Here is a 12981-nt window from a genome sequence, read left to right on the forward strand (position 1 = left end):
ATGTTTTCTGGGGAGGGGAAAAGATCTCTTCTCCCCTAATCACACCAATTTCTAACCAATCTTGAAAACAATAAGACAAACCATGATCCAAAAAAATGGACTTTAATTGCCATCAAAGTTTCACAAAGTACTTACTTTGACATTATGATGAATTTGAGCTGAACAGGATGCCAAGTCATCAAATGATGTCATTCTGAACCCATGTACAAAGATGTCCACCATAATTTTTCAATACTACCACCTATTCTCGCTCTCATATTCTGAATGATAGTCAACATGTTAAACTAACCTTGCAGCTCAAATAAAACCAAGAGAAATACATAAAACTCTGCACACACTTAGTGTCCACTTCATAAGGCACAAGAGCAGAATTAGGCCATTTGGCCTATTAAGACTGCTTTGCTATTCAATCATGGCTGATGTATGTTTTCCTTTCAACCCAATATTCCTACGTTCTCTGAATATCCTTTGATGCCCTTACTAACCAAGAAACTCTCAACCTTTAAATATACCTAATGTCTTGCCTCCACAGCTCTCTGTGTCAACGAATTCCACAGTTTCACCATCTTGTGACTGAAGAAACTTTCCTGCATCACTGTTCCAAAGGGACATTGTTTTATTCTGAGGCTGTGCTCTCTGGTCCTAGACTCTCCCACTACTGGAAACATCTTTACTTTTTTAATATTTGGTACATTTCAATGAGATTCAGCGTACAGTGCTAATTTTTTAGGTGCTGGAGCTCACCAAAAAAAACGGTGACAAGGTGTCGGAGCTGCTCCATAAGGTGCCTGGAGTGGCCCCATGAGGTGCCTGGAGCAGCACTCCGGTGAGCGCCGGCAGGACTGCATCCCTAATGAGATTGCCCTCCAATGAGTAGAGGCTCAGACCCATCAAATGCTCCTCATATGTTATCCCTCTTCTGGACCCACTCCAATGCCAGTGCATACTTCCTTACAAATGGGGCCCAAAACTTCGAATGTGCTCTGGCCAATTCCTTATAAAGCCTCAGCATTACACCTTTGATTTTCATTCTCAAAATGAATGCTAACATTGTATTTTCCTTCCTCATTATGACTCACCCTCTCATCCTGCAAGTTAATCTGTAGGGAATCCTGGTCTAGGACTCCCAAGACTCTGCTTTCTGAATTCGCTCCTCATTTTAAAAAAACTAAGCCTTCACACTTTCTACCAAAGTTCATGACCATACATTTCCCTTTGCAATATACCATATGCCACTTCTTTGCCCAATCTCCCAACCTATGCAAGTCCTTCTGCAGACTCCTTGCTTCCTCAAGACTACCTGCCTCTCCAACGATCATTTGTAAAATTTGCCACAAAGCCATCAATTCCATCATTGAAATCATTTAGATCCAGCAATGAAAAGTACTGGACTCCATAGCAACCCCTGAAGAACACCATTAGTCACTGGCTGTCAGTCAGAAAAGCTCCCTTTATTCCCACCCTCTGTCAGTCAGCCAATCTTCTATCTATGCTCTTCCCATCCCTGTAGTGGCTCGTACCTTCCCTGTAGTGCAATGGGTTCCCATCTTGTTTAGCAGCCTAATATGCGCACCTTGACAAAGGCTTTCTGAAAATCCAAGTAAACAACATCCACTGACCCTCCTTTGTCAGTCCTGCTTGTTACTTCCTCAAAAAACACCAACAGATATTTCAAGCAAGCTCTCCCCTGAAAGAAACCATACTGGTTACAGCCTATTTTAACTTGGCCTTTCAAATATCCTGAAACCTAAAACTTAGTAATGAGGTGTCAAATTCTACCAACCACTGAAGTTAGACTAACCATCTGATAATTTCCTGTCTTTTGCTCCTCCACCCTAATTTTCATTTTTTTGCAATTTTAGAGATACAGCACAATAACAGGCCCTTCCAGACCACCAGCCTGTGCAGCCCAAATTCACCAATTAACCTACAAACCCCATCCATTTTTTGGAGCATGGGAGGAAACTGGAGCACCTGAAGGAAATCCATAGTCATGACGAGAATGTACAAACTTTTTACAGACAATGCTGGATTTGAATCCAAGTCACTGGCGCTGAAATAACATTGCACTAACCTTGTTAAAGAGTGGAGTGATACTTGCCATTTTCCAGTCCTCTGGAACCATTTGAAACACTTGTGATTCTTGAAAGATCACAACAAATGTGTTCATTATCCCTTTGACAGCCTGTTTCAGAATCCAGGGGTATAGTCCATCCACTCATCGGATTGTCCATTTGACTGACTTAAAACAGGTGCCTTTCAGATTCAAGATGAGTTAGGAGACTGGTCTTCTTCAGTGAGACAGCAGAGGTTTCTGTGCGTCAATGCAGATCAAATTCTCCCACACCATTAGCAATCTTCACTTATGAAGGACATTTTTTTTAAGCACAATGTGATTTTTGAAAAAACTGCTGTACCTCCTGCCAACAGTTTCTGATAATTCTGCTTTACTTATGTTGAAATGTACTCTTTTTCAAAGTGTACAACCACTTAAACTAAGTTTCCAGGTCACTGCAGCTGCTAAATGGTGGCCCCATGTCCTTGAGCTGTCAAACACTGTTGATTCAAATATCCAGCAACTGTCATGGCATGAATCAAAAGAGCCCAATTATCAGAATCAGCTTTATTGCCATTAAACCTTGTCATGAAATTTATTGTTTTACGAAAGCAGTATTGTGCATAACAAGGGGCAAAAATGACTATTAATTACTATTTTATAAATACAAGATTTAAAAATAAACAACCAGTGAAAAAAAGGGTAAAAGTGAAGTAGAGTCTATAGGTTCATTGTCTCTTCAAAAATTTGACGGCGGAGGGTAAGACGCTGTTTTTGTAATGTGTGCACATTTTCAGGATCCTGTACATCTTCCCTGGGTGAGGAGGGTCCTTGATGATAGAAGCTGCTTTCTTAAGCCACTGCCACTTAAAGATGTCATTAATGGAGGGAAGACGACACCCATGATGGTGCTGGCTGAGTTTACAACCCTCTGTAGCTTGTTCTTGTCTTGTGCACTGCCACCTCCATACTAGATTGTGATGCCACAAGTCAGAATGCTCACCACAGTACATCTGGAGAAATTTGCAGGTCTTTGGTGAGCATTCTTCAAACTCTCATAAAATATATCCACTCGTCTTTTTCGTAAGGCATTTACCTGATAGTCCCTGGATCAGCCTTCAGAGATGATGACACCCAGGAATATGAAGTTTTATACCCTCTCCATTGCCGACCCCTCAATGAGGACTAGCTTGTGTTCTCCTGGATTCTTCTTCCTGAAGACTACAATCAATTCTTTAATTTCACGGACGTTGAGTGCAAGAATCTTGTGGAGACACTACTCAACTAGCTGATCTACATCACTCCTATACGTTTTCTTGTTGTAATGTTTTTCTGCTGACAATGGTGGTGTCATCAGCAAATTTGTAGATGGCATTTGAATCGTGCCTCGCCGCATAGTCACATGTGTAGAGTCGGGCAGTGGGATAAGCATGCATCAGTGAGGAGGAGATGTTGTAACTGATCTGCACTGACTGTGGTCTTCCAATGAGGAAGTCAAGGATCCAGTTGCAGAGGGAGGTGCAGAGGCCCAGGTTTTGAAGCTTGCTAACCAGGACTGAGCTATGATTAAAAGTAGCCTGATGCAGGCGTTGCTGTTATCCAGACGATCCAGGGCTGAGTGGAGAATCAACCAGGTTTTATCTACTGTGGAACGATTATAGTGATAGTCTTTGATTAGGTACAAGTTCATCCTGACTATGATCAACTTTGATAAGCATTTCATTTCAGTAGATGGGAGTGCTCCTGGATGCTAGTCATTGAGGCATCTCACTCTGCACCTGTTGGGCAATGGCCTGCTTGATGCCCTTTTGAAGCAGGTGGGAACTTCTGACTGCAGCAGTGAGAGACTGAAAATGTCTGTGAATGCTCCAGTTAGTTGCTTGGAACCTGCCAGGTATGTCACCAGGGCCTGAAGGGTTCACCCTCTTGAAAGATGTTCTGATGTTGACCTTTGAAATAGATATCTCAGGGTCAGCAGGCTTCTGCAGGGATTCTCACAGGTACAGTTGGATTCTCCTTTTCAAAGTGAACATAAAAGGTGTTCAGCTTAGCAGGGAGTGGAGCATCACAGCCACTTATCATGTTAGGTTTCACCTTGTAGGATGTAGTAGCCTTCAAGCCCTGCCATAGCTGGTGTGTATCTGATTCTGTTCCTAACTTCACTTGGAATTGCTTCTTTGCTGTTAAGGTCGCCTTCTGTAGGTTATACCTGCTCTTCCTACAGAGTTCTGGATCACTGGTCATGAACACCATCAATCTTGGCCTCAGCAGGTGGTGAATCTTTTGGTTCATACATGGTTTTTGGTTAGGATACTCTACATATGTACATGAAAAAACACACTCATCCACATAGGTCACAATGAAGTTGGTGACCTTAAATAGGAATCGTTAAATTTGGTTCAGTCCATCGATGAAAAGCAGTTCAGCAGGTGGATCTTTGAACTTGAATACTCCACCAAATAAATAAATCAGAGAGCATAAAGAAGAGAGTGTGGTCGGCCCAAAGATGAAATGGATAGAGGAGGTCTTGGAGGGAAGAGATAAAAGCCAGGTCCCAGCCTTGGTCTACGTTACACGATGATCAACCATATTCCTCTCGATGTTCTCCAGCACAATTTTGCAATGATAGCCTGACTAGTTTTTCTTTTAAGCAGAACTGACAGGACCATATTTTGTGTCTCACTCATTATACCATCTTCAATTGAATTTTCAATTCACTGGTGGTATGACAGAACATTGCATTTGTATTTACTCTCTCATTACTCCAGCAAACTCTATGTTCCAGCTTTGTTAATGCATTGGTTAAATACTGAAAAGGATGTTCCCAACACATGTGGCACAGTTGGCGTAGCGGTTAGTGCACCACTTTTACAGCGCCAACGATCCAGACTTGGGTTCAAATTCTGCGGTGTCTATAAGGAGTGTGTATGTTCTCCCTGTGTCTGTTTTCCCCGGGGGCTACAGTTTCCTCCCACCATTCAAAATGTACTGGGGGCTGTAGTTCAATTGGGTGTAAATTGAGCAGCATGGGTTCATGGGCTGAAATGGCCTGTTACCATGCTGTATATCTAAATTAAAAATTAAATTACCAAATGCAAAAATTTATCCATGTAAACCATTTATAATTTGTTTTGTATCAGCATTTTGACTGCTTGATTATAAATCAATACACAGTTTTGTGGTGCTTACTTATGGAGATCTTCAGCAATTGAGAAAGGTTCATTTTTTTCATCTTTTGATTGGCAGAAATCAAGCAAGGACTTCAAGTCGGAAGCTGTGCTACAGCCATGAATATTTTGACCTTTTGATAAAATCGTTTTCACACTATTTTTATGACTGGATTTCCACTTCTGAAACAGAGAAAGCATGTATTCATTCTAATTCTAGAAGGTTTATTCAAGTATTTCAAATTCACAATTGTGATGAAGTTACAATAAAACACTAATTAAACAACTAGATCACAAGCTCATTTCAAATGCAACAATAAAGTACTTCAGCCAAATTCTCAACATGGAATAACAGGCCAAATCTATTTCAGCTTTTAGCTCCTTCAGCTGCTTCACTATTTCTGGAGGTGATAAGGCATGAACTAAGAAGAATCATGAATATGACTTTCAAAAACATCTTCCATTTATTCAACTTACCTTCACATTTACTTCATGCTCTGGCTGTATGCTTTTGGTTGAGACTTCTTCATTTTGTTGTGCTTGAAGGTTAAGATTTCGAACTGCAATAACTGGAAAGAAAAGAAAATGTTAAATATTGTAATATACATTTCTTCAGTCTGTGAAGTTGTATTAGTCAGGTTCTGACAATTTTCTATCTAGAACTGAAATTACTAATGATTTATTTAGTGGAGTATTAATTCTGACCCATACTTTGCACTGGTCAACCCTGTTGAATGGTGAATAGTCAGGGTCTTTGAGTAAATCCCATAGGGCCTCCTTGATTTATCAAGGTCATGATTAGCCATTAAATATTTTGTGGATTTAGAGGTTTATAAATGCATTCAATAGTTCAGATTATTTTTAGGTATCCCTGCACTCACAAAAGTGAAACCCCACAAAGAGTCAGGAGTCATATGGGTCAATCTTGGCACCTTTTGCAGCAGTAAGACTGAAGTTGACAATCTTCACTAGTAAATTTCTCAGAACACCTGAAGTCTAAAGTAAACTGCAAGCATTCCATGAACAACAGGCTATGTATCGATTAAGTATATTGCAAGACCCACCTCCTTAATTAACCCACTTCCAGTATGCTGAATAAACTCATGTAAGGAAATGGAGATTTTGATTTTCGAGTGTGAATGACCATTGCCGAAAAATTGGACATTCTTCAAGCTGATAAAAATCACATGAATTCTATTGCAAAAACATGAGTGAATCTGCTTCTACCTTTCCCTCGGGCTGTGAATTCCAATGTACTGACCACTCTGGATGAAAAAGAACCCTCAGATCCTCTCTAAATCTCTCACTCCTTACCCTAAATCTATGTTCTCTTGTTTTATCTACCTCTGATATGGGCAAAAGTTTCCTCCAGTTTACCCTATATTCACCCTCAATCATATACCTCAATCACATTCCCTCTTTTGCTCCAGGGTAAACAAACCTATCTCCTCCAGACTTCCCCAAAACTGAAACACAACTGTTGATACTCATGGAGTTTAAATTAAAAGGGCTGGCAAAACATTTAGTCATATTATTTAGGGTCATTCATCTCAGGTGTATTCATTATGGAAAAAAAAAATCACTTGTCATTGTGTAGAAAGGATAGATTGAAAAGTTTGGCAATGAAGCTGTGCCAGCTAGGTTTGATTAAAGCAAATCTAGTTTTCTGTCTATTGTCAGATTTGTTTTTTTAACAAATCCTTCTCAAAGGAATTCCCCTATGGTCTGAACCAAACTGTTCCTTTGGCAGGCTGGCTTCAAAAGTGAGGCTCAGCCATTCAGGAATATTACTGTCTGTGAAAAGAAAGGAGGAAGATAGCAAATTCATGCATCTTTGGGTGTTTTTTAAAAATATTTTGCAGTGTGACCACTTCTGATTTGTGCCAGGTTCTCAGCAGGTGTGTTAAACATGCGTGTTAAAAATAGAATGGCAAGCCATTCCTGATAAGACTACAACAAAATTTCTTCTTATAAACTGTCATTTTAAACACTTTTTTTGTAAAGCAATTAATTTCCATTTATCTATTAAGTACACACAGAACTTTCTATCACAGCTGAGATTGTGGGAATGAATGTCGGTTTCTAAGATACTGCCTGTATTACACTTAAGGCAGCTATTAAGTGACATTCCCCAGTGTGACTAATTGCAGTCATACTTTCAATATTTTGAAAAATCTCACAATTTGAGCATCCCTTGCTGACATTCTCACAATTAGCACCTTGCTAAGGTCCACAGCACAGCTATTGGAGCAGATTAATTTTATATTGTCATGTGTCTTAAAGCATATAATTAATACAATGTTCCCATAGAATAATATCTTACTCTGCATTGGTCTGTGATCTTCAGCCGATTCAACTTTGTGAAGTGACTCATTATAATACTTCTCTACATCCAGATGTGGCATATTATCATTGATCTGCAGAGAATGATTGCATAATTGCTTGAGAAAAAAAATCTATCCTTCCAAATGAAAAAATCTGCAGTTCACATTTTAGGATTTGACCAACCTCTTTAAGATCATTTTCTATTGTTTTCTTCTTGGGTTTTGATGCTCTCTTGGGTCTGCTAAGGTTGAAGAGGCACTTGAATGAGAAAGGAGCTGCAGGGGATGTTGATTTGGTGACCTTATCTTTATATTTGCCTAAATTTTCCATTTCCAAAATTTCATCATCAATTTCACCTGATATGCGTGAAGTCTTAATTTCTTCAGCAATTTGACGTTTTATAGATGGTATATTCAAACTTTAAAAAAAATCAGAAAAATGCAGTTGAAGCAGAAATGAGCGGCACATTTAGCGTAATCTCCGGCACTCTCTGTAAGGATTTTATTATGTTCTCCCTGTGTCTGCATGGGTTTTCCCCGGGTGCTTTGGTTTCCTCCCACCATCCAAAACGTATGGAGTTGTAGATAATAGGTGAAATTGGGCTGCATGGGTTTAAATGGCCGGAATCAGCTTCTACCATGCTATAAAAAAAAAACCTAACCACTGATCATTAACTCACCCTTCCATTCTACTCATTATGCATGAGGAGCAGGCACAGCTAATGGAAAGCAAGCTCCCATGTGAAGTGGACATTCTAGGCAAGAATGGAAACAATGAATAATACCTGACAGCTGTGGCAGAGCCTAACTGACATAACTTGCTACAAAACAAAATCCGTAACAATAGGAGAAAAAAAACTTTCACTCCCAGATGAGGTCAATGTCTTCTACACTCGATTTTACCAACAGAACAAGGAAGAATCACTGGGCACCCCTACATTCCCTGATAATCCTCTACTGTCAGACTCAGGAGAGTGAATCCAAGGAAAGCATCCGATCCAGACAGAGCATCTGGCCGAGTACTGAAACCTGTGCTGACCAAACGTCCAACGTATTTACGGATACCTTCTGACAGGGCATGGTACCCACCTGTTTCAAACAGGCCTCAACCATACTGGCATGCAAGAAGAATATGGTAACCTGCCTTAATGACAACTAACCAATGGTATTCACATCTACAGTGATCAAGTGTTTTGAGAGGCTGGTGATGAAGCAGATCAGCTCCTGTCTGAGCAGCAACATGGATCTGTTACAAATTCCAACAACAAGATGCTCTTTATTGAATACAGTTCAGCAATCAACACCATTATCCCCACAAAACTAATCATCAAACTCTAAGACATGGGCCTCAATACCCCACTAGGTAATTCATAACCTCCAGACCCCAATCAGTGTGGATTGAGAAGAACATCTCCTCCACAATCTTCATCAGTACCGGAACACCATAGAGGTGCATACTTAGCTCTCTGTTATATTGCCTTTACACCTAAAACAACAACACCATTTACAAATTTGCTGACCATACCATAATATTGGGCTGGATAAAATTGGGTGTTAAGTCAGCATTTAGGATCGACATTTTTTTCTCGCTTTTAATAACATCCCTCCCAATGTGTTGTCTAATACAACACTAATTCCCTCCATTTTACAGGTTGTGACCAAAGTCACAAGCACACATGATCCAGTAGAAATCTACACTTCCCACTCCTCCAAACTCCCCTATTCTATTCACTGTGTAAGCTTTAAACATTTCATAAAAAATTAATCAATTAATTAATTAATCATAATTAAAATAACAATGCAAAAATCAAAAGAAAATAACAAAATGGAAAAAATACATTGCCAAATTCTTCCATCTCAATTATGAAGTTAAAGAAAGAGGAAAAAGATAGTTAATTGCATTAAGTCCATAGTAATTATTAAAGGTTGAGCTTCCGGAAGATAGTTCATTGCATCGTCCATAGTAATTACTAAAGGTTGAGCTTCCGGAAGACTCCGAGCATATTCTTCTTCTTCTTGAGCAAAATTTAGAAAGAATCTGTTATGTTGTCCCAGATCGAAGATCTTCAAAGTCACAGGGTAAACTTGCAGCCTTTATCATGTAGAATTTTCTTAGCTGAATTAAATGCTTTCCTTGTTCTCAACAAATTTTCACTGAAATCAAGGTAAAACAAGATCCTATCCCATAACAAAAGACCTTGTTGTTCCTTCACTCCTTTCACAGCAAGACTTTAAACTTTCTCTCTGTCTTGATAACCTATAGGAGGGAGATTGAACTAACAACAACCTCAATGTCACTAAAACCAAGGAGCTGATTGTAAACTTTAGGAAGGGAAAATCTGAGGTGTACAATCCAGTGAGCATTGGGGGGGGGGGGGGGGGCAGGATCAGTGGTGGAGAGGATGAGCAAATTTAAATTCCTATGAGTCATTATCTCTTTTCCTGGACCCAACACACTAATGTCATTGTGGAAAAAAAAGCACAGCAGCGCCTCTACTTCCTCAGCAGTTTGTGGAGGTTTGGTATGACATTGGAATCCTTAACAAGTTTCTATAAATGTGTGGAGGAAAGTGAGCTGACTGGCTGCATCATAGCCTGGTATGGGGCGCCGATACCTCTGAGAGGAAAGCCCTACAAATGGTAGTGGACACTGCCCAGTACATCACAGGCAAAACTCTCCCCACCATAGAGAACATCTACCTGGAATGCTGCCATCAGAGTGCAGCAGCAATTATCAAGGATCTACACTATCCAGGACATGCTCTGTTCTCACTGCTACCATCAGGAAAGAGGTAGAGATGCCACAGACACATACCATCAGCCTCAGGAACAGTTGCTACCCCTCCGCCATCAGACTCCTCAACAACAGACTCAATAATTTAAGGACTCTTAGATTCCACATTATTTATTAGTGAATATTTATTTTTATCTGTATTGTCATTTGTTAGCATTTTGCTCTTCAGTATACCTCTTTCTTCTTGAGAACAATTTACAGTTACTAATAAGTAGAAATTCTGTCTGGGAAAAGAATCTCAGAGCTGAATGTGATATCATGTATGTGCTCTGTCAATAAATTTGAACTTTATCTTCAGTTAATTTTCTGATCCTCTTATCACTGGATTCTTTATCTTCATTTCTAAGACATGAGTGAATACCTAAGGACCAATGGCAAAATGTGAAGCTCTTATCATTTCTGAGGGAACATCGATGGGATCCTTTCACGCCAGGATTTTGCCTAAAACAATATTTTGTGTAACCATTTTATATGAAAGGTTGCAATAGATTATATCATTTATACACATTAATCCAAAATATTCAAAATACAGGCAAGTTCTAGCAATGGGTAAAACTTCAGCAGGTCAGCAGAAATGGAAAGAGAACTAGTAACAGTTTGTAGCACTTTTTCCACTAGCATCCCAGTTAATTGACCATGCAATGACCAGGGATAGGAAGCCATTTTTGCTGTTTCCACTGGGCTATCTTTAACTGGTACATTGACTACTTTTCCACCAAACAGAATCATCTCTGGAAACTGGAGAGTCTACCTTTGAATGGAATGGATGGAAGTTGTCCTTTTTCCACTAGCATCAACAGACGCTGGGGATATAAGTAGGGGTAAAGGCCATCAATCCCTGGCGTGATGACATTTTTTGACGCCAGCATGCTGACTGTTTTCCTTTTCCACTGGACCCATAACCAGTTCATTCCCCGTTAATTCCTGGGACAAGGTACCAGTGGAAAAGGGGCTCATGTCTTGAAGTTGAGACTTCATCAGAACTGGAACAGAGGGAATGTCCATGGCAATCGGAGTCATAATACATTAACAGCAACATTTAGAGCATATCAAGTTTCTTGGCCAAACACGCAAAAGCAGGATAAAGGGATATGAATCAACATGATGTAAAGAACCAAACAGAAAATACTGGAAAAAAAAACAAGCATCTGTGGGAAAGTGTTAGTACTTCAGAGGAGAGACTCTACATCATATCTGAGAAAGAGAGAAACAAGTTAATCTCGGCAATGGAAAAAGTGGGAGAAGCCCACAGGTGGAACAAAGGGAATTTCTTTGAATGGAAGAAAGTCATGTGGTGAATGGGATCAGTTGAAGCTTCTATGGAAATAATAGGTCAGTTATATGATGTTTATGTGGGTTTTCTCTGGGGGGTTCAAATTTCTCCCACCGTTCAAAACGTACCGGGGTGTAGGTTAATGGGGTGTAAATTGGGCGGTACGGACTCGTGGGCTGAAATAGCCTGTTACCGTGCTGTATGTCTAAATTTTTTTTTAATGTTACACCAACTGCTTTCACCCACAAATTAGGACCATATTCTTCTAACCATTGGTTGCTCATCACATGCCCAGCTAAATATATTTCATAAATGTAGTGATTGTATCTGTCAGCAGGTTCCATATATTCACCACTGTATTAACAAAAAACTCTCCCTCAAATCCATTTAAATGCTTCTTTCTCAAGTTACAGCTATGTCCTCTTGTTTTTGATGCCTCAATCTTGGGAAAAAGATTAAAATTATCTGTCCCACTGTATTTCCTTTATTTTTTCCATATCTATCAGGTTATTTCGAGCCTCCTTCGCTCCAGAGAAAATCCCAGTCAATTTAATCTCTCTAAGTTCTCCAATCCAGGCAACATGGTTGTGATTCTCCTTTGTACTTCCTCTAGCGCAACCAAATCCTTCCTAAAGTGTGGTGACCAGAAGTGCATAGAATACTTGCTTTACCCATTTGTTTGTAAAGTTTTAACATAAGACCCCACTTCTATACAGTATTCTATTCCCCAGTTTACGAAGGCAAACATGTTCTTCGCCACCCTATCAACCTGTTTTGCCTTTTTCATGGATCTATAAATTTAAGATTCATCTGATCATCAACTTTTCTTTGCACCCTACCATTTATTGTACTTTTTCTAACTTATTATATTTTTATCAAATTACTTCACATTTTTCAGAATAAAATTCCATCTGTAACACTTTTACCAACTTTCCATCTGATATACAGTATATTCTGCTTGACAACCTTCTTCACAATCCGCAACACTTCCAATTTTATTGTCATCCACAAACTTACAAATCATTCCTCTGGCATTCAGATGTCATGTTAATACATATCACAAACAACCTGGATCTTAGCACTGAACCCTGATCACGCTTCTAACCAGAAAGCAATCTACCACACAGCTTCCTATAACCTTGCCAAATGCCTTGCTAAAGTCCTGTGGTTGTAGGGGGTAAGTGCCACAAACTTGCATAGCCATGAAGCATTCAGACCAAGCACATGGACTAATTACAGGAGGAACAGAATTTAAAAATAGGTTAGTTATTCTGATTATTATCACAGTATCAGTGCTGTAGAGTGTTCCAGTTGATATGTTATAAAGGAAATATAAAAACCAATGGGAAGGGTGAGAAAATTTACCA

General features: G+C 39.5%; 1 protein-coding gene across 1 annotated transcript in view; it reads right to left on the reverse strand.

Annotated features, from left to right (window-relative positions):
• Positions 1–12981, reverse strand: part of LOC138748185 (coiled-coil domain-containing protein 87-like) — a 41541-nt gene that overhangs the window by 17241 nt on the left and 11319 nt on the right. Inside the window, exons 5-8 of the mRNA XM_069907956.1 lie at positions 7732–7966; positions 7547–7640; positions 5701–5792; positions 5246–5406 (exon numbers count right to left, since the gene is read on the reverse strand). Of these exons, the coding sequence (XP_069764057.1) occupies positions 5246–5406; positions 5701–5792; positions 7547–7640; positions 7732–7966 (582 nt within the window). The remainder of the gene's footprint in view (positions 1–5245; positions 5407–5700; positions 5793–7546; positions 7641–7731; positions 7967–12981) is intronic.

The sequence above is a fragment of the Narcine bancroftii genome, chromosome 13, assembly GCF_036971445.1.
Source record: "Narcine bancroftii isolate sNarBan1 chromosome 13, sNarBan1.hap1, whole genome shotgun sequence".
Lineage (NCBI taxonomy): Eukaryota > Metazoa > Chordata > Chondrichthyes > Torpediniformes > Narcinidae > Narcine > Narcine bancroftii.